This window comes from Xiphophorus maculatus, chromosome 19 (genome assembly GCF_002775205.1).
Source record: "Xiphophorus maculatus strain JP 163 A chromosome 19, X_maculatus-5.0-male, whole genome shotgun sequence".
NCBI classification, from domain to species: domain Eukaryota; kingdom Metazoa; phylum Chordata; class Actinopteri; order Cyprinodontiformes; family Poeciliidae; genus Xiphophorus; species Xiphophorus maculatus.
In genome coordinates, this window is record NC_036461.1 from 1,648,907 (window position 1) to 1,669,713 (window position 20,807).

At 40.6% G+C, this 20,807-nt stretch overlaps 1 protein-coding gene across 2 annotated transcripts; it reads left to right on the plus strand.

The window, feature by feature from the left end:
* The first annotated feature begins 644 nt into the window (after window positions 1–644).
* Window positions 645–20,807, plus strand: kdm1a (lysine demethylase 1A). Of its 2 annotated transcripts, none has more exons than XM_023352805.1 (22): window positions 645–712; window positions 1,882–1,933; window positions 3,052–3,345; window positions 4,403–4,571; window positions 4,674–4,807; window positions 4,899–4,977; window positions 5,066–5,158; window positions 5,497–5,603; window positions 6,296–6,377; window positions 6,575–6,669; window positions 7,394–7,411; window positions 8,400–8,542; window positions 10,500–10,590; window positions 10,658–10,792; window positions 15,119–15,192; window positions 15,365–15,476; window positions 15,560–15,692; window positions 15,779–15,966; window positions 17,217–17,331; window positions 17,409–17,536; window positions 18,503–18,649; window positions 19,687–20,807. In XM_023352805.1, the coding sequence occupies exons 2-22, from the start codon at window positions 1,889–1,891 to the stop codon at window positions 19,885–19,887; spliced, it is 2,583 nt and encodes an 860-aa protein (XP_023208573.1). In that variant the 5' UTR covers window positions 645–712; window positions 1,882–1,888; the 3' UTR covers window positions 19,888–20,807. The 2 variants fall into 2 exon arrangements, with proteins under 2 accessions (XP_023208573.1, XP_023208574.1); XM_023352806.1 differs by having other exon boundaries at window positions 4,406–4,571.

Consider the following 20,807-nt stretch of genomic DNA (forward strand, 5'->3'; position numbering starts at 1 on the left):
CACATTATATTGAAAAAAATATATATATTTGGAAAAGTGTTTCTTTTGCCTGAGCTTACTTTGTAATTATCTTATTTGCATTTATTTACTTTTAGTTTAGTTTTTGACAATAGTTTTGTCAGTATGATGACATAATTTTAAAATATTAAATCAAATGTTTTGATAGGTAGCTGTTTTGCCAAATATGGTTTACTTGAACAACAATATGCTGAAATAGTGCTACTCTTATGTCAGGACAGTTTTTGGGTTCTCTACCCACCTCTACTCACCCCATTTTAACGGAACTATCTTGTACCGCTTTGTACCAGGTTCTACAAACATGCCCCTCACAATATGGCGGCGACGTTGCGGTACAACTGGGGCGTCAAATCTTATATCTCTGTTCTTCCACATCGACGTCAGTTCCAGTGGCGCTTGAATCCGTTTTCTCAGATTGATGAAAATCAACCTAAAATAATAGATTCAGACCAGCTGTTAGAAAAGAGTGTGGGGGGGGAAATCGTTTTTCGTATGGCCCATGCAGACTGGCTTTAACAAAAACGGACAAGCGTCTATCTGGTAAACCCCGCCTTCTTTTCATCGACGGTTTCGGCAGCCAATCATATCTGAGTGACATTGCATAACGTTTTTGTTATCCACCAATCACGGAAGAGTTCTTTGAAAAACCTGCATCTGTAACGTCTTTGTGTTGATATTTTTGGAGGATTGACAGGTAATGTCTTTAATTTTATTTTGCCATTATTAATCTTTGGCATTCAGTTTGATGTGTTAATAATAAATTAACAGTTTAATGCTCTCTAATGGGACGTATTTAGGACAAAACTGTTATTACGCAAACCCTGCGCACCTGCTAGCTGCGTCTCATTGTTAGCCTGAGCTAACGAAGCATGGTCTTCTTTGGTCATTTTAACGGGATGCATTTACAATAAGAGACTAGACGTATTGGAAATTTATTGTATAGTTTAATTTGGTTCTTAGATTATGAAATCTAACCAATATGTTGTAAATGTTGCTCGTTATTAGTAACAAAGCTATTGTGTGCGCTAGCAGGGTCCATCTTTCGGTGCTAGCATCCATTGCTAGCTGACGTTAGTTCATTGAACCAACATAATAATAAAAATAGGGAGCTAGGAAAGGCTATTTTAGTGATGATTAATGGCAAAGCTACGGAAGAGGATCAGTAAACTAGGACATAGATTAATATTAACTTTATTCTCATAACTATGTGCAAAATGGTAAAATGTCTGAAATTGAATTAAAAAATATTTCATTTAATTAAAAGGGAACATTTTTTTTAATAACTCATCATCCAAGTATGAAAGAGGTCGTGGATGGTGATACTTTGGGCAGGAACGGTCTCCAGTAGCAGTTGGTCTTGCTACGAATCTGAAGAGGCCTCTGACTGAACACTGCAGCTGTATGACAGTTGATTGTTATGACATGCTAACAGCTGCTAGCAGCAGAGACCATATTCCACAATAACATGTCATGGTTGACACCAACAATTGTTGGTGCTAATCCACCTCGCTTGTTTTTGCTGCTCCTCTTTTATTCTTTGTGTGGCCTAATGGTTAGAAACCTGGGCAGAGAGATGTTGGAGTAGGGGATGTGGAGTGGAAAGTCAGAATTCATTTTTTGTATTTTTCACTGGTCCTGATCCTCTTCCGTACAAAGTGATTACACAGGAAAACATGTTTATTTTTTTCAGATATTCTGACCAAATTGTCTCAAACATTTTGCCGTTTTGTCAGTGACATTTCGGGTGTTGTTGTTTTTTCTGACTTTGTTAGCTTGTCTTGAACAAAGTGTCTTATTAAAGGCCGACAGCGTTGTTCAGTTTGTGTGTGTAACCATATTTCTGGTTCTGTCTTCGTCCCTTAGTGTTTGAATGGATATTACCAGGTGTACGGAGAAATGGGTAAAACAAGACAAGGTTACTGTACCTTGGAGCTTTCATTTCATAAAGCCATCACTCCCATACGCACTGTACATCGTTTCTATCATCCAGTGAAGAGAAGTGTTATTATTTGGCGATGTATTTCTCAAACCTACATTGTATTTTGTGTATTTATGGTTTCATACAGTAGAGCGGTTATCTCATTACCTTTAATTTGACATGATTCTGTTTCATATCTGATTTTACTGCTGCTTGTTGAAAACTATAAACATATATATCTCTGCTTATCCATATTTGAATTAAATCCTGACTTTATTCATATTTTCCCTGAACTCTATTCATAATTATATTGTTGTGCGTGACTTTAATATTTCCAAAATAGTGCAGAAATATGAGTTGGGATAAAATAATGCACAATACATTGCCATTGCAAGATCAATTTTCTGCAATATTCATATAATTAAGAGCAGTTTTGAGTTCAGTAATTGTTGGCTAATAAATTCTAGTTTGCATTTTTCTTTGCTAATGTAATATTTAGCAGAGGAGCTAATGTGCAGAGTGACAGAAACACAGATGAGAAGGGGAGGAAAAAACAGGCAGATATCATCGTAGAATATTTACCAATATTATCGCCATTAAATGATTTTCTAACATTGAGCAGCCTCACTTCCATCCAACATGACTGAGATTCAGAAGAAGGTGATAAAAAATACTTTCTGTAAAGCTGAATACTAACGCACACCACTGTTTCCAGGTTTTTATTCATAAGAACATTTTAATCCATAAATTATTTTCTTTTCACTGAACAATGTTGGTCTAAAATCAACTCAAAATCTTATCACATTGATGTCTTTGTTCTCAGGGTCTGAATATAGTGGGAGATGTTGGTTGGATTTAGATTTGATTTTTGTTTAATGTTGCAAATTATCATTTTTTGCACATATATGATTAGATGCCATGCAAAAGTACTTATTTTGTTGTTCTATGCCTGCAACTCACACTTTGTCATTCTCATCAAATATTTTGAAATATTTTTATTTAAGCCGTTTTAAAACTTTTAAATTTCTTTCATTTCACTCTAATCGTCTTTTTCACAGTTATCTTGTCATTGTTGCTGCTGGGTGTCCATATAATCATATCCGTCTGTTGTTCAGGAGAGGCCGCCATCGTCTTCCATTATGCTGTCTAGCAAGAAATCAGATGCAGGCTCTTCGTCCTCCTCCTCTTCATCTTCTGTGGGAGCAGCGGGGGGCGAACGGCCGCTGGGAGCCGATGTCCAGAGCGGGCCGTCCGCCTCGGCCACTGGGCCGCTGGACCCGAAGAAGAAGGAGAGATCGTCCCCGAGCGGGGAGCCCGGAGGGCCCCCGTTCCCCCACCAGTCAGGGCCTGCAGGCGCCGACGCTGACTCGGCTGAAGTCCGCAGAACGAGTCGGCGGAAGCGAGCAAAAGTAAACATTTTAGGGTTCTGAAGTTGTAAAGATGGATAGATTAAATCTTCTTTTGAACATGCAGTCATGACTCCTGCTAATGTCCTGATTCTTTATTCAGGTGTGTTGAAGCAGACCCGCCGCCACTGCTGGCTGCAGCTTGAGGCCCCTGCTTTAAGCATTTAGGTTTCACTGTCGTCGCCTTTTCAACTCAAAGTTTAAGCTGTGTTTCTGTATTTTGGGCAAGCCTGACATCATGAGGTCTGACCTTTGACCTGTCGCCCTGGCTGAGGGAAGATAGCCTCGCCGTATCAATGTGTTTATTAATCAAAATGTATTCTGCTTCTGCGCAACGTTTTCATATGTAAAACTGAAAACAATCCTTGTAGTTTTGAGCTTTTTTATTTTCATGATTCTAAGTTTCAAATACTATTTTTGTTGTTTTGAAAAATTTCTTTAATTTCAAATATTTGTTCAGCTTTTAAAGATCCATCTATCCGTCCATCCATTTTCTAACACCCTTGTGCCCAGTCGGGTCAGGAGGAGCTGCTGCCTCTCCAGCTAACGTTTCGGGCGAGAGGCGGGGTCACCTGGACAGGTCGCCAGTCTGTCGCAGGGAAAGCTTAAAGGATTATTTTGCAATCACATTTTTTTTTTCTAATTATTTTTTTCAATTTCAAATTTCAAAAATTTTTTAGGTTCCAGATCTTTTTAGTTTAAAAATGATCTTTGTTTATCCATTTATTTTAAAAGTTTGAAATCTGTTTTTTTTATTCCAAAAAATCTTTTTTAGGTTCAAATCTCAGGTTTTAGTTCAGACTCAACCAATAATTTTCATGTTTAATTTTTTTTTTTTCAGTTTCAATATTTTGTTTCAGTTTTTAAATAATTTTTAAAATTCAAATCATTTTCACAATAAATATTTTTTTCTGATTCAAGTCATTCTTATTGTTTAAACAATTTTTCAGTTTCAGGTCCTTTCTTTTTGTCTCTTAGCTCTTTTCAGGAGCGTGAGTAAAGGCCGCGGTGGCCGTCTGGAATGCCGGTTTTAATGGTGCTTTTATTGTGCCTACTGTTGCAGGTGGAGTACCGCGAGATGGACGAAAGCCTGGCCAACTTGTCCGAGGATGAATATTACTCCGAGGAGGAGAGGAACGCCAAGGCGGAGAAGGAAAGGAAGCAGGTCATCCCTCCTCCAGCGCCGCCTCCTGAGGAGGAGAACGACAGCGAACCTGAAGAACCATCAGGTGAGTCTAACACAAGAAAACACTCACCTGTCCTGTTTGAACTCAGAAGATGTTTAGCGGGAATGTTTTTAGCATTAAAGTGAACCGCAGCGTCGTCTTTAGGTCTGGAAGGAGCTGCTTTCCAGAGCCGCCTTCCTCACGACAGAATGACGTCCCAGGAAGCCGCCTGCTTCCCCGACATCATCAGTGGCCCTCAGCAGACGCAGAAGGTCTTTCTGTACATCCGCAACCGCACCGTACGTCGCCTCCAGCCCGTCTCCTTTTGCTTCCGGACAGAAACGCAGCAGCAGCTTTCATGCATCACTGTCTCATGTTGATCCCTCTCAGATCCAGCTGTGGCTGGACAACCCGAAGATTCAGCTCACCTTTGAGGCGACTGTTCAGCAGCTTGAAGCTCCGTACAACAGTAAGCCGTCAGAAATATACATTTTTTTATTTCTCTTTCTTTTATCCAAGAAGAAAATCTCATATGATGATGTTTTCCTTTTTCCCAGGCGATACGGTTTTGGTTCACAGAGTTCACAGCTACTTAGAGAGGCACGGTCTCATTAACTTCGGCATTTACAAGAGAGTCAAGCCTTTACCCAGTGAGTCCATTTCCCCCGGATACTTTAAAATCTGATATGTATTTACCAACAACATGATTGGTGCTGTTATTGAGTACAAAGCTTTAGAATAATCTCATGTTTTTACTGTAGTTGCATAATCTCCCTCTGAACAAATTCACCTTTTATTTTCACTTCATCTATCTAGTTGATCAGAATTATTAACTTCTAACTGCGTCTATGTTTTAGATTCTGTTGCTGCCTTAAAAAGTTGATTTATTTTTTTCCTTCTTGGACAATAATCATGCACTACACTGACAACAACCTCACTAAAAATCCAAACTGATTCAGTGTTTAACACGCCTCTGGTTCCGTTGCAGCGAAGAAGACGGGGAAGGTCATCATCATCGGCGGCGGCGTTTCCGGCCTGGCTGCAGCCAGACAGCTGCAGAGTTTCGGGATGGACGTTACGGTTCTGGAAGCCAGGGTGGGTCATTTATTAGTTAAATCAGTCAATTATTTTTCCATTTATTGTTGTCCAATGCTATTTTTATTTATATTACACGGTCAGTTTTAGATTCTATCTATAAAGTCCAAGTTTTAGAAATGTGAAATAGTTTTCTGTCCAGTTGTGTTCACTGCTATTTTACTCTAACCCTTCTGTTTTTTGCATGAAGTTATGCAAAATCAACACATTTCTGCAAACTTGTGACTTTTCTTTTGGCTAATTTTTCAGACAAAAATGTTCAAACGTTGGGTTTATGTAATGCTAACGCTCACCTGCAGGTGGCAGTATTTCTTACTTGCACTACACTGCTGCCTCAGACTTACTTCATGTCAAGTTGCAGTCCATAAACGGTACTGTGTATAACAAAAAGTCACATTTACTGTCATCCATAATTTAAATATTTTTTACGAGCGTTTTATTTGCAAAACAATCACAAAATCCTGGATGTTCTATTTAGACTTCATAATAATATGTTGTGGTTCTTTCTGTTATGATTTTAAATAAATATGCTTCCTTTTCAAGTTTGATTTATTTTTCTGAATTTCTTTGTATTAAATTAACAATTAATTTAATTTCCATCTGTTTTGAACCCAAAGCACTTTGTGAAAATTGCTGCGTCTGATTTTAACAAACTTTCAGTTTAATCTCTTTCTCACACTGTTTGCTTGCAGGACCGTGTGGGAGGAAGAGTCGCCACGTTCAGGAAGGGAAACTATGTAGCCGACCTGGGAGCCATGGTGGTAACCGGACTGGGTAAGAATCTCTGAACAGCAGAAAACTTCCTGCTTTTCTCAACCTTTTTATTCCACTGAGTTGATCTTAGGAACCTTAACGATGCCAACAATTCGTTTTTTTAACATCCCTGTTTTACTGCAACTACATCTAGTTCCTGCAGTTACAGGATCCTCCAGCAGGGGGAGCTGTTTGTAACAGTTTGTTGTGTTAATCAGGAGGGAATCCCATGGCGGTGGTCAGTAAGCAGGTTAACATGGAGCTGGCTAAGATCAAGCAGAAGTGTCCTCTGTATGAAGCCAACGGCCAGGCTGTGAGTATGACATCACAGTCACAAGCTGCCCCCCGCCCGCATGTTACCCCAAAATCCCAACTCATCCAGACAGAAAATCAGTGAAAAGTTCATTTTTTGTTTTAGAAATTAGTCAAAAAGTGAAAATGATGTTTTATACAAATTGTTTTCATGATGATTCTGGCCTAAAGGTTGTAAAAACTCAAACTTTGAATATTAAACCAGTAAAAATAATTTTGGATTATTTTTGGAGAAATATGGTCTTGCTGAGCAGAGTGGAGGATCTGCACTCGGTACTTGGTCTGGGCTCCTTTGGCACCAAGAACTTAATCAGCTGAATCCGCTTGTGGCTCTGCTGAGGAAGCGGCGGCCTTCGTCTCGTCTGGCGTCTCTTCTTCCTCGTCCCATAGATTATCTGCTTCCTGTCCAGTCCAGCTGGTGACTAAATCAGATATTGGCACCAATTCCTTCTGCAAAATGAATTCCAATCTTCATACAGGTTGTTAAATGGGAGTTCTTCCTTCCACCTAACTTCCCAGTGCAATGCTTAGATTTATCAGCTGCTAAGTATCATTGTAGTTTTTGTCTTTTTTTGGTGGAATGAACTTTTCAGTGATTTTTCTGTTTAACAGGACATGTTTGAACATGTGTGAAACTGATCCTGTTGCTTTGTCTGAGCTGAACGTTTAATGTTTTTAATTCAACATGTTTCTGTTTTCTCTCCCTCCCTCTTGTCCTGCTGAAGGGTGAACGGTGCACCAGTGTATGTATATCTCTATTTACATGATCTAATTGTAATGTTGAATTGTTAAATTATGAAGATTTTCACCATTTGCCATGCAACCATTTCACAAACATGCAGGACCAGAAACAAGCAGCAGCTTTAATTTGAGGATTTTCCAGACAAAATGTTTTTGTATAAATAATGACTTTAAATAAAGAGGCATCTCTCAGATAAGTTTGACATTAGAGAAGTTCAGTGATCCAGCTGCAGAGCTTAACGACCTGAAACATTGTGTGTTTAACTTGTTTTCTGCTAGCATGGAGTGCAACTCGCTGCATGCTAATAAGAGAATAATCGATGTTTACAGAGATTCTGAGGGAAAGGCCATGTTTTCTGGAAAAACAGATGTTTACTGTTTTGTCAAACATATTTTAATTTCGGATTAAAAACAATGAGTAAATTTTAAATGAAGCCACACAAACAAACCTGATCTGTGTGGAAACGGAATTTGCTGCTTAATCAATCGACATCTTCAATTAATTGCATAATAAATTAAATTGAGCTTGATAAATTAACTTTTTTCTCTTTTTATTTATTGGTTTTGGTCATTTTATTTATTTTAGTCATTTAAAATATCTTCCACTTCCAGTTTTCAGTGTTTTTATCAAATTAAAGTTTGTTTTGGACAAACCTGCATTATACTTAAAAAATGGTTTCAAAACAACAACATGATCATTTATTGAAATAATTTCTGGGACAATTTATCATCCAGAAACGTTTATTATCATAACAGGCCTGATTACTGCCTGACCTGCAGAATCATTGTTTCACTTAGAGCCCGTCTGACAGCAGGAAGTAGGCAAAGAGAACTGAAGAACGGATAAGAAATAAAATAACTGACGTCTGTCAGTGTGGAAAACCTTTCACTACCAATAATACTAACATAGATTTAAAGGATTAAGGTGTAAATATTTCAGATTTATTGATGCTCGTATCCTGAGTCGTGTTGCTTCGTGTTTTCTTTCAGGTTCCAAAGGAAAAAGACGAGATGGTGGAGCAGGAGTTCAACCGGCTGCTGGAGGCGACCTCCTACCTCAGCCACCAGCTGGACTTCAACTTCCTCAACAACAAGCCGGTTTCACTGGGCCAGGCGCTGGAGGTGGTCATCCAGTAAGAACCACACAGACTTACTGGGGGCACTGGGATTGAGCAGCGTGCGTTAGTGCATTACTGCTGAAACAAGCGGCTCACTCACAGAGACTTTATTAGTTTTCAATTAGTGAAAAATTATTACAAACTGATTAAAATCTTATGGTGGAAAATGTTTGTAGTACAAAGGATACATCTTTTAATAACCACACTTTTTGGATTCTTTTTAATTTAACATTAAACAGGAACATGTTTAGTGACTTTGACTCCAAAAGCACCCAAATCTGCTTTTCATTTATTTATTAAACTTTGCCAAATACAATATGATCAAAAAGGGACCCAAATCCTGTTCTCTTTGTTTTCTCACCAAATGAGCCAAAAAAGATTCGCAAATTAGGTGCCATTCTTTTGAATTGGTCAAATTTGCTGAATCCTTTTATATTTTTGGCTATTTATTGATTTAAACATCCTTTTCTTTTTTTTTATACTTTATCAATTTTCACAGCATATTCTTTACAGCATTCAGGTTTTATACAACGCTGTCCTTCTTAACATACATAACCCTTACACGAAACACACACGCACACAAAAAAAGCCAAATTAAAAATAAAGTAAAAGTTTAAAAAACATACACAAAAAATAAAGACAAATGAAAATGCAAAAATTTGTTCACAGCTAACTAAAAGAAAATAGCATTAGTTTGGTTACGATGAGGTACTCATCTTGAATGTTTCCATGTATTGTAAAATCGGCTGCCATGCCGTGAGATATTTAGCAGTTGAACCTGCCAGTGTACACCTCATCTTTTCTAAATGCAAAAACCTCATGAGCTCTGAAAGCCACTGTTCATCGCAATCAGCGTAGCAAAAGCTACTGTATTTGAATTATACTTGGAAAGTAAAATATTCGGGGGTATGACTCCAAAAATTGCAGTTAGAGCAGAAGGTCCAAATTTAACATTGTTTATTTCTGAGAATGTATTGAATATAGATGTCCAATAGGTGTGAAGTTTTGAACACGCCCAGAAAGCGTGAATGAGGGAGCCGACTTCTGACCCGCATCGGTTACATAAGGGATCAGCCCCTGGATAAAACTTAGCTAGCTTTTCATTAGACATGCAACCGATGCAGGACTTTGAACTGAAGGAGCCCATGTCTAGCGCATATAGAAGAGGAGTGTACCCTGTGAAGAATGGATTACCAGAGCTCATCTGTTAATGTAACTGCAAGATCTTTCTCCCAATGCGACTTAATAATGGAGAGAGAAGGAGTTTGTAGATCTAGCAATATGGTATAGATCTTTTTAATCGCCCCCTTTGATGGATGTTTATACCTATGATTTTATCCAGAGCTGTTTCTTCAGGCAGTTCAGGAAATGTGGGATATCTATTTTTCACAAAATGCCGCAGTTGTAAATAGCGGAAAAAGTGTGTATGTGGAATATTAAACTACACATCCTTTTCTTACAAAAAATTATGAATTATTTCAGTTACTGTGTGCTTAGTTCTTTACTGAGACAAAAGATTGATTTATATAAATTCTTTGTGATTTTTCAATTGTTTTTAAAATTATATTGCTTTGGCCTGAAAGTAATTATGACTTTACAATTTTGGCCCACGTGACAAAAACATTTGGACACTACTGGTTTAGATCAAAGGATATGAATGGTCTAGAATGGCCTAGTCAAAGTTTAGCTGATTCTGTAGAAAGACTTGAACACTGATGTTCACTGATGTGCAGAGTTGGTAAAGATGAATCCTAAAACACCTGGTATTGCAGTAAAACCTGGTTCTACAAAGAATATAAATGCACTCCACACTTTTCAGATACTTCTGTTGAAATGATTGTATATAATCTAAAAATGTTTTAAAGATACACAAAAGCTTGTGGATGAAATATCAGAAAACGTGAAGAACTTTTAGAAGTATGTGAAATATCTCTTCCTGTGTGTGTGTGTGTGTGTGTGTGTGTGTGTGCAGGCTGCAGGAGAAACACGTTAAAGATGAGCAGATTGAACACTGGAAGAAGATCGTTAAGACTCAGGAAGAGCTGAGGGATCTTCTCAATAAGGTTAGCATCAGCGGCTAGCATCCGTCGGCTCTGCAGTCTGATCTAACCGCCTGGTTTCTCCTCTCAGATGGTTTCCACTAAGGAGCGCGTCAAGGAGCTCCACCAACAGTATAAGGAAGCGAGCGAAGTGAAGCCGCCCAGAGACATCACCGCTGAGTTCCTGGTGAAGAGCAAACACCGCGACCTGACGGCGCTCTGCAAGGTAACGCCGTGACATCAGTGGATAGATGCCCTGAAGCTGCTGGTTGTGTTGGTAGTTTGTATCTGAATTAGAGCAGAAACCAGCAGATCAGGATGTACGGCTCAGAGGACGTTAATGCCATGCTGTCTAAGAACCCAGAAGAGCCGTTTTAAGTGGTTTAGTCTCCTGCTTGGATGTATTATTAGGGAATGTTGGTGTTTTATTTCTGGTGCGGATAAATCACCTCCACCGCGGCTCTCTGTGTGGTTTAAACACAGCTGCTATCTGAACCAGAGACTGAAACCACTTCAAGGCTTCGCATCGCGCTCCGCTGGCCCTCATGTCTGCCGATCTGCTTACACTTTCTGAGCGAGGCGGATGGAGTCTGTGTAGCTGAGTGGATTTACTGCTCCTCCATGAGCGAGACCGCGGCTCTTTCCTGGGATTCCTCCCACAGTCCGCATCTCCGCTGCAGCTTGTCCTGACCTTTGGACGGTTCTTCCAGTTTGCACTGGAGGGACAAAAAGGTTGAGTCAGCCGTTTCTGCATGACATGAAGCTGTGTGGGCGTGGACTCACCACACACCCTCACCTGGTTTCAGGCACGGCTCTCCGAAATGCGGCTCGACTCGGCCTGAAACGTCTTTAAAGTGACAGAATGACAGAAGGTAGAGAAAAAGATTCTGTTATGAATGAAAACAAAGAAACATTTAAAAGTATCTGTGAAAGAACCTGAACACACCATCCCCAAGGTGAAGCATGGCGGTGGCAGCATCATGCTGTGGGAAGCTTCTCTCAATAGCAATAAATCAGTGAATCATATGATGAATTAAAAAGAGCTTAATAATTTCCATTTGCGTGATTTATTGTTTTCCTCTTTTCTCTCAGACAAAAGTCTTCAGTCAGTTTTGTTTAGAAAGACTTCATAAATAATTTTATTTGTTGTTTTTGTTTATTTATTTTTAATATTTAAAATGTCTTCCAGTTCCAGTGTCAAATGTTCATTTTCTCTGCTTCGGTTGTTAGCAGGCAGTTCAGCGCTGAGCGGAGAGTCTGAATTTCTTTGAGTTTCTCCGTGGTGGGTCCAACTCGATAGACTTGCTCAGCCTTCTTCAATTTGGATTCCAGAATTAATCTTTGTTCTGCTTGCCTGCGTCTTTTACCATTTGTAAAAGTAGTAATGAGGCGTCTGCAATAAGCTTTGGAGGTAATGATGGATCATCGGTGGATGCTGCATTAACTGAAAGAAAATGTTTGAATTCCTCTGCAAAATAGGTTTTAAATTTTCCATCATATAAAATAGAGGAGTCAAAGTGCCACCGTCTTGATCGACTGACCACAGTTCCTATGTTACATTTAATGTACACAGGCGCATGGTCTGATATTATTATGTTGCCGATTGAGCTGGAAATGACTGATGGTAGGAACTGCCTGGGGACAAAAAATAATCAATTCTTGTATAACAAGAATGTACTTTGGAGAAAAATGTGAATTCCTTATCTGCTATATGTTGCGTCCTCCACACATCAACATATGCCAACTCCTCGCACAGAGTCGAGACCATTTTGGCCTGAGATGAGATACGACATTTGCCAGCTGGGGATTTATCAATGAAGGGGGAGAGATGGCAATTAAAATCTCCGCCCACAATTGTATTCTTGATGTTCAATTCCACAAGTTTTGTAAAAGCAGACATTAGAATTTTACCTGGTTGACCAGGGGGAAAGTAAACGTTCATAAAGGCAATCTCCTCCCCAAACATAATACCCTTCACAATAATATATCTCCCACCGGTATCTTTTATGCAATCTTTACATTTAAATGGTACATTTTTCCGGATCAGAATGATGACACCTCTACTTCTAGATGAAAAGGAGGAGAAGAAGGCCTGATTGAAAACACCCTGTTGCAATTTTGCATGTTCTTTAGCATCCATATGGGTTTCTTGTAACAAAGGTACATGAACATGTGTCCTTTCAAGATATGTTAGGACCTTTCTCCGTTTAAGAGGTGTGCGAATGCCATTAACATTCCATGTACAAACATTAAGTACTGACATAATAGCATTTAGCTACACATAAAAAGGTGCATGGATAGTACATACTGTAGTTTCTTGGTGTAATGAAGTCGAACATTTTTATCCTTTCCTCCCTCTATATTTTAAAAAGAGCTGGAATAAAATATAACAAGCAGTGAAACTAACTAACTGCCAACAAACATTGCCTGACAGATGCACTATTTCTCCTCCAAACGGTGAAGTGCAAGTGTTTAAACCTGACAGCAGGTCTTCTGGCAACAAACAGTCACTTGTTTAGCTAAATCAAGAGCAACAACAAAAAAAAGAAAAGAAAAGGGGGCCGGCGCTTGGATAATATGACCCATTATTTACCCATTTTATAAAAAAATAACATATGACGACAAGCATAATGTCTCTGCATGAGAATACTATTCATCACAATAGTTTGAGTTCACATAGGCTATTAAACAGCAGAACGAAGTACCTCTGTGACAGCAGGGCTTATTTAAGCTGATCCAGATATCGTTCAACCTCAGCTGGGTTCTGATGCACCCTTGTAGTACCACGGTGAGTGACTTTGAGCCTGGCGGGGTAAAGGAGCCTGTAGTTGGCACCCGCGGTTTTCAGACGCTTCTTAACGCCATCAAAGCTTTTACGCTTCTGTGCAACAGCCGCTGAGAAATCCTGAAAGGTCATCACAGGGGCACCGTGGTGCTCCAGGGGTTGCCCACTCCTGCCCCTCTCCAAAGACGCGCGCATGATCCTCTCCTTGTCGCGGTAGTTGTGCCGCCTGACCAGGACCAGGACAGGCCTTTGGTCAGCGGCGGGAACTGGACCTCCGGTGCGGTGAGCTCTGTCCACTTTTAGCTTCCCGGCCTCCGTTCGGATGTTTAACACTTTTGGGAGCCACTTCTCAGAATAAAGCGGGGTCATTCCCTTCCGCGTATTCCGCAGACTCTCGGAGCCCAATTATGCGGATGTTTCGTCTCCTGCCCCTATTTTCCATGTCGTCCATATGATCCATGTGATCCGTGAGCTTTTTCACCTGCTGCTCCAGTAACTTGAGCCTGTTGACGATAGGAGCCGTTTCGTCCTCCAGAGTGGAGATACGGGATTCTGTCTCTGTGATGCTCTTCTCGTGTTCTTGGAGCTGCTCACGGTAATCAGGCATAAATCTCGAGATCGGATCAAGCTGGCTCCTTAATTTGTCTTCGAAAACTTTCGTAAGGTTTTCGGTTACCGCACGAATCACCTCCTGAAGAGCCGGATCCATTCTCTCAGAGTCGCTAACCTTTTCGCTAGCCAAACCACCAGTAGCCTCATTAACTTCTCCGCTCGATTCCTCTGTTGTCCCCGTCACGGTGGCTTGTTCTCAGACGGCCCTAAAAAATAATCACTAATACTCATTGCAAATTTAGCCAACGAAGAGAGACTGCCTTGTCGCGCCCCTCGTCCCGACTGTCCTTCAAGCCGCCATCTTGAAAACCCGTCAAATGTTCATTTGAATTTAAGGTTTATTGATCTTTGAGAATATGTTCTTGCATTATTATGCCATTATTACCATTTTATTACTGGAAAATGGTCCCAAATCAACAATATTATCGTTATGGCAAAAACGTCTGGGGACAATTTATTCAACAGGAAATTTTCCAATCGCAAAATGACAAACATTGCAACAACAGGAAGTAGAGGCAAAAAAACTTCAGTTGCCCTCCACCTGGAAAATACAATGGAAGGACGACACGCGGGCGTTCTGTTGCAGGTTAAGGGATAAAAAGCAAGTTTGAAGCGCTGCAAACTCTCTGCCAAAACGAAATTCCTCCAGGCCACTAGGGGGAGTCAATCATCAACTCTTATGGTAGCAGATTCTCAGTAAAGATGGAATTTAATGTGATTTCCTGATGAAAGATGGAGTAAAGATTTTACACACACATATAAAATCAGCATATTTGCCTCTCCACACTCCCCCTGGTGGCCTGGAGGGAGTTTGTAGTGTTTTATAAAATCTCTTTTTTGTTGTTCTCCATCCAGTCTTTAAGCTTCAATTATTTTCCAAAGATGAATGGAGAAGTTTCAGATGAAATATTGATGAAACATGGCAAAGGTTGCAGGAGTAAACCGTTGAATTTTATACTTTCCTGACAAACACACGACTCTACTGCCTCTGTGTGCCAGAATGTCCCTCTACTGGTTTAAAGAGGAGTTTTATCAGCTTTTATACTGTGTGTTAGTATTTATTCCTACCAGGAAAGTTGCTGTTTTGATGCATCAGCCTCATATTATTGGTGCTAAATGGTAATAATGAGTGTGGCTGTTTGTGTCGTTGTGTAGGAGTACGATGAGTTGGCAGAGATGCAGGTGAAGCTGGAGGAGAAGCTGCAGGAGCTGGAGGCCAACCCCCCCAGGTGAAACACCTCTCACTGCTGCTCACTCTGGTTAAGCTTTTTCATTTATCAATCATGTAACTTCATGTTTTTACTGCTGTATCGTAGTTTATCAGTAGTTTAACGTTAGCAGCAGCGTTGTTGGTCTGGAATGCAGTCGTCTCTACATCGTGTTTCTCTTTCTTTCCCACAGCGATGTTTACCTTTCATCCCGGGATCGGCAGATCCTAGACTGGCACTTTGCCAACCTGGAGTTTGCCAACGCCACTCCCCTCTCCACCCTGTCTCTGAAGCATTGGGATCAGGTAGCGACACGTCCAACCCGCCAGCTCACCGGCGTTCCCAGGACTTTATCGGTGTGTGACTCTGCTCTGTGTCGCCTCCTCAGGACGACGACTTCGAGTTCACCGGCAGCCACCTGACGGTGCGGAACGGCTACTCGTGCGTCCCCGTGGCGCTGGCCGAGGGTTTGGACATCAAGCTGAACACGGCGGTGCGGCAGGTCCGATACACGGCATCCGGTACGTTCCGCCGCACGACAAACCGAAACAGGAAGTTGACTTCATCCAGATGTGCATTCACAGGTTTCCATCTTGTCTCGCTGCAGGATGTGAGGTCATCGCCGTCAACACACGCTCCACCACGCAGACCTTCATATACAAGTGCGACGCCGTCCTGTGCACGCTGCCGCTGGGCGTGCTGAAGCAGCAGCCGCCCGCCGTCCAGTTTGTCCCGCCGCTTCCGGAGTGGAAGACCTCAGCCATTCAGAGGATGGGCTTTGGAAACCTCAACAAGGTCAGACATCTCAGCAGTCCATGTAATCACATAAAATCACATGGTTTATTTGCAACTCACATGCATAAATGTGAGTTTATTGCAAAGCTTCTGCAAAAATGGTGAAAAGCGTCTGGCTCATGTGATGCCAACTCCCTCCTGCAGGGGGCCGATCATACCCAATCTGTCTGCGAATTTTTTTCCGCGTCTTTTTGGAAAAAATATCGCAAATTCTCTTTGAATATTTCTAAAAGGTTACACAAACCGTAACCAAATATAGTTTAGAAAAAAACCCATTTAGCGCCATAAATATTTCACTAAATATTTAGTTTTCAAACTAAATCGTTAGCTATCTCTGAGCTAAGTAGCTTAGCTTGAAACTAAATATTTTGTAATGCTGACAAAATATGTAGCTTCAAAGTAAATAGTTTAGAACTAAATATTTGTCAATGTCAATTTTATTTATGAAGCACTTTAAAAACAGATGTTCAGCACTTTGGTGCCGTTAATAATATTTGTAAAACACGTAAGAATGAAACACAGATTAAAACAAACAGGGAAAGTAAATTACAAAGTCAGGCCTTATGGAAAAACTAAAGAATAAAAAAATGTTTTAAGAAGTGATTTAAAGTGTTCCAGACTGTGGGCAGGTCTAATGTGAAACGGCAAGTTGAATTGTATGTGCAATATTTAGTTTTCTAAATATTTAATGAGCAATCTAACTACTTCCCTCTGCGTCTTTTTTTAAACGGTTTGAGGGAAAATGCTCTTTTTGAAGCCCTGCAATAGTTTGACCCCAGCAGGGATCCGTATAGGAATGAGGATGGAAAAGATGGAGCCGATATTCACCAGTTTAAATTGATAAAGTTGTTTTTAACAAGTATGATAAATTAATAAAGAACTGAGTTATTGTTGTGATGTGCTTTGCAGTTTTTTGAGTTCTTTTTTTTACAGTGAAACTTTAAGAAATCCTGCAATAATAATTAGTAACTCAGTTTTCCTCCATGATCTGGGCCCAGTGTAGAGCAGGACCGGTTCTGGTTCTGGTTCTGCTCTGAGGCAGATCCGTACACTGCTGCTCATTCTGCATCACTGCTGTCCTTCCCGCTCCGGCTCCAATGTTGCTGCAGCAGAGAATGCTGCATTATTATGCAATCCCAGCTGCTTGCTCCTGGTTTCCCCAGCAGAGGGAGCTCTTTTCTGCTCTGCTGCAGAAAAAAACCTGTTTTAAATGAAGTTTTTGTTGTTTTGTGGCTTGTTTGTGCTGGAAGGTGGTGCTGTGCTTCGACCGGGTCTTCTGGGATCCGAGCGTCAACCTGTTTGGTCACGTCGGCTCCACCACCGCCAGCCGGGGCGAACTCTTCCTCTTCTGGAACCTCTACAAAGGTGAGATGAGATCATGTTCTTGCTCTGCAGGCTGCTGACGTTCTGTGTTCACCTGAAACCGACCGCTCCTCCTGCAGCGCCCATCCTGCTGGCCCTGATGGCCGGAGAGGCGGCCGGCATCATGGAGAACATCAGCGACGACGTCATCGTCGGGCGCTGCCTCGCCATTCTCAAAGGGATATTTGGGAGCAGCGCCGTGCCTCAGGTAGATACGCCGCCATTCTAGGGTCTTTTCCACAGAGGGGGAAAACGCGGTATGTTCCTGCCAAAAAACTCTGGAATTTGAAGAAATCTAAAAAACCTTTTGCTCAAAAAGTGAAAATTTGCAAGAAGATTCAGATGAATAGCAAAGATTTTCCAGAAAATTTTGTTTTTAAATTTCTGAGCTCAAAAAGTCAAAAAATTTGTAAGACAAAAAACATTAACCTCAGAAATTTCATTTAGTTTAAACTTTTGAAACTCCAAAGTTTTTTATCTAGAAATTTTCTGAGATTATTCTCAAAATTTTAGTTTTTTCTAAGAAATCTTCAACTTTGAAACTTACAAATTTCCGGATTATTTTCTATAACACTTCTCAAATTAATGTCAAAATTTCTGAGCATATTTTAGCAAATTTCCTACTTTCCAACATTTTTTTTATTAACATGTTTTTAACGTTTAGTTGAGTTTTAGTAGGATACTTTTACTTTTATAACAAAAAAATTCCATGTTTTTTTGTCTGGAAAATTTTTGCAATTAATAAAAAAAACAATTTTTGTCCTGTTAATTGTTTGGCCTTATCAGCTCATAAATTTCCAATTTTTTCTTCTTTTTTTTGGTAAATTTATGCCAAAAATCTTCATCCTTTTTCTGTTTTCCATCTATATTGGCCCTTACATGCCTCCGTAGGCAGAACATTCAGTTTTCCTCTCCTTCCTTCCTTTTCATATGTGACTCTATTTCCTGAGGAATTTGTTTCTGAGCGGACCCTCAGAACCAGAACCGCGGTCGTGCCTCTCAGACCGAGCCGGGTCCAAACCGCCGTCATTACGACTCATTTGCTTCTGGTTTCAAGTGGGAGGAAGGAATGCGCATGAAGGCCGGGGCTGGAGCTGCTCCCCGTCCAGCTGTTCACCGCTGCCTGCATCATGGAAAGTCTTTGAACTGTTGTTGTTGTCTGTTGCCATGGCAGCCGAAGGAAACGGTGGTGACGCGGTGGCGGGCCGACCCCTGGGCCAGGGGCTCGTACTCGTACGTGGCGGCCGGTTCTTCGGGTAACGACTACGACCTGATGGCTCAGCCCATCACGCCCGGCCCGGCCATCCCAGGAGCCTCACAGGTGGGAGGGGGCGGGGCTTACTGGGAGTACTGGGAGAGGGAGGAGTGGCATCCCAGCAGTTAATAACCAGCAGATGTTTGCCAGCTGTTGGACTGTTGCCATGCCGATTACTGTGAACAGGGCAAATTTTTATGTTCTCACTTAAAACTACTAAACTGAAGTATTCACACTTTCAACTTTTCCCGTTTTCTGAAGTTAAAACCACAAAATGTCACATTTATTAGTATTTTATCAGAACTGAATCGAATGATTGTGATTAAATGATTTTTTAAATAATCTTCAGTAGTCGATTAATCATTAACTGGAGCATGACAGATGCAAAGAAAACAAACTCAGAGAAACAATTAAGCCAAAACTGTACAAACATTCTCATACACTTTTAGATGAAGAGGAATGATGATGTTGCATTTAAGAGACAATAAAATATTTATTTTCTCTTTTAAAAAAGGAATCAAATTGTTTATTTGAATTTTTCTATTAGTTTGTAAATAAAGGCTCAGGTGGTTAAATGAAAAATGTTCACATTTTTTAAATCTGAATAATCATCAGAATAATCGATTCAGAGTTTAGATTGAAAAATATTCATGCTAGGATGGGACGGCCTAGTCAAATCCAGACCGAAATCCACCTGCAAACAAACTCAATCTGATGTTTTACAGCTAGAACTGATTACAACAAAAAATCAGCCCAGATTTCCTTTAATTTTCAGAGATCGGCTGATATTCACACCTGAAACTGATCTGAACCACCGAGCCCATTTACCCAGAATGCCTGAAAATCACCCAGTCATGTTAAACCAGCAGGTTTTGTCTAAGAGCGCCATTAATTACCTCACTGCTGCCAACTCAGCAACTTTTTAGAAAATATAATCAGAATCAGGTTTTTTGAAGATCGGCCAGAAATCTGCAATCGATGCACTGCTAATTTCAAACCGCTAACATTTTCACAGTAATGAGCAACTTTGTTGTTTGTCACATTAAGTATTATTGATTCATTGATTCTGCACTGATGTAATTGGTAAACGTTTCCCTCCTCAGCCCGTCCCTCGGCTCTTCTTCGCCGGTGAGCACACCATCAGAAACTACCCGGCCACCGTTCACGGCGCCCTGCTGAGCGGCCTTCGCGAGGCCGGCCGGATCGCCGACCAGTTCCTGGGCGCCATGTACACGCTGCCCCGACAGGCCACGCCCGCCGCCACCAGCAACCCTCAGCAGGCGCAGCCCGCCGCCGCCGTCTGAGGCGCCGCAGCTGCGCAGCGTAGCTCAAGCATTACGACAAAACCCAGCTGGGTTGAACATGAAGACTGTGAAAACGTTCCAGAGGTTCAGTTCATTCAGGATTCTGGGATTCTGTTTGGTTCCTGCAGTTTGGACCCGTCTGAAATTTGATTTGATAGGTTTTCCAAGTCAGGATGAGAATGGAAAAGACTCATTATCTAAAAAAGATCATTTTCATTCATCACATTCAGATGGTGATCTGTACTTAAACCTTGAGTTACTGACAGAAACACATTCACTGTAAAACCAAAAGAAGGGACATTTCAGTTTATTTTTACACCAGAGCCAAGATCTAGCTTTAGTTTAGAACCAGAACAAACTTCTGTGAAGCAAAGAAGTTACTGATCACAAACTGAATTAAAGGAAAGGACCTGTAGTTGAGATAATTCACTCCAGGTTTTAAACTGTGGAATAGTCCTTTATAACAGATCTAGAAGTCAGCTTCAGCAATGTGTTTATGGAAAACTGATTAAAACCTAATAAGATCTCATATAAATAATGGAAATCATCCAATATTTGGAGTCTGGAAAAGCTCAGACGTGTTGTAGGAACCCGATTTATAGTAAATCCGTCATAAATAAAGCAGAGAAATGGGATTACTTGAGGTAAATGATTCATTTTCGACCTTATGTAGTTTTTTTGTCTCCAACTTGAACTCTGAACCTAAAATGTGAGGAAATTTCCAGCTGCACTGAAACTGAAGACTTTTCCTTCTGTTACACTAGAACATGTTGGAGCTGGAGCCGTTTGCCTTCAACCTGGAGCTTGGATCAGTTTGGCTCTGAGCTAAAAACAAATGTGCTTTTGTTTAAAGAAATCAGATCTTTGCTAACTTTTACAAGTTTAAGTTTATTTGTTGTTGAGACTTTTTTCTTTAAATA

Coding starts and splice junctions, on each gene's coding strand:
- kdm1a (XM_023352805.1), top strand. CDS start 1,889: ATGGATATTACCAGGTGTACGGAGAAATGGGTAAAACAAGACAAG. Junction 5,159..5,496: donor GAGAGTCAAGCCTTTACCCA/GTGAGTCCATTT, acceptor GTTCCGTTGCAG/CGAAGAAGACGGGGAAGGTC. Junction 6,378..6,574: donor CATGGTGGTAACCGGACTGG/GTAAGAATCTCT, acceptor TGTGTTAATCAG/GAGGGAATCCCATGGCGGTG.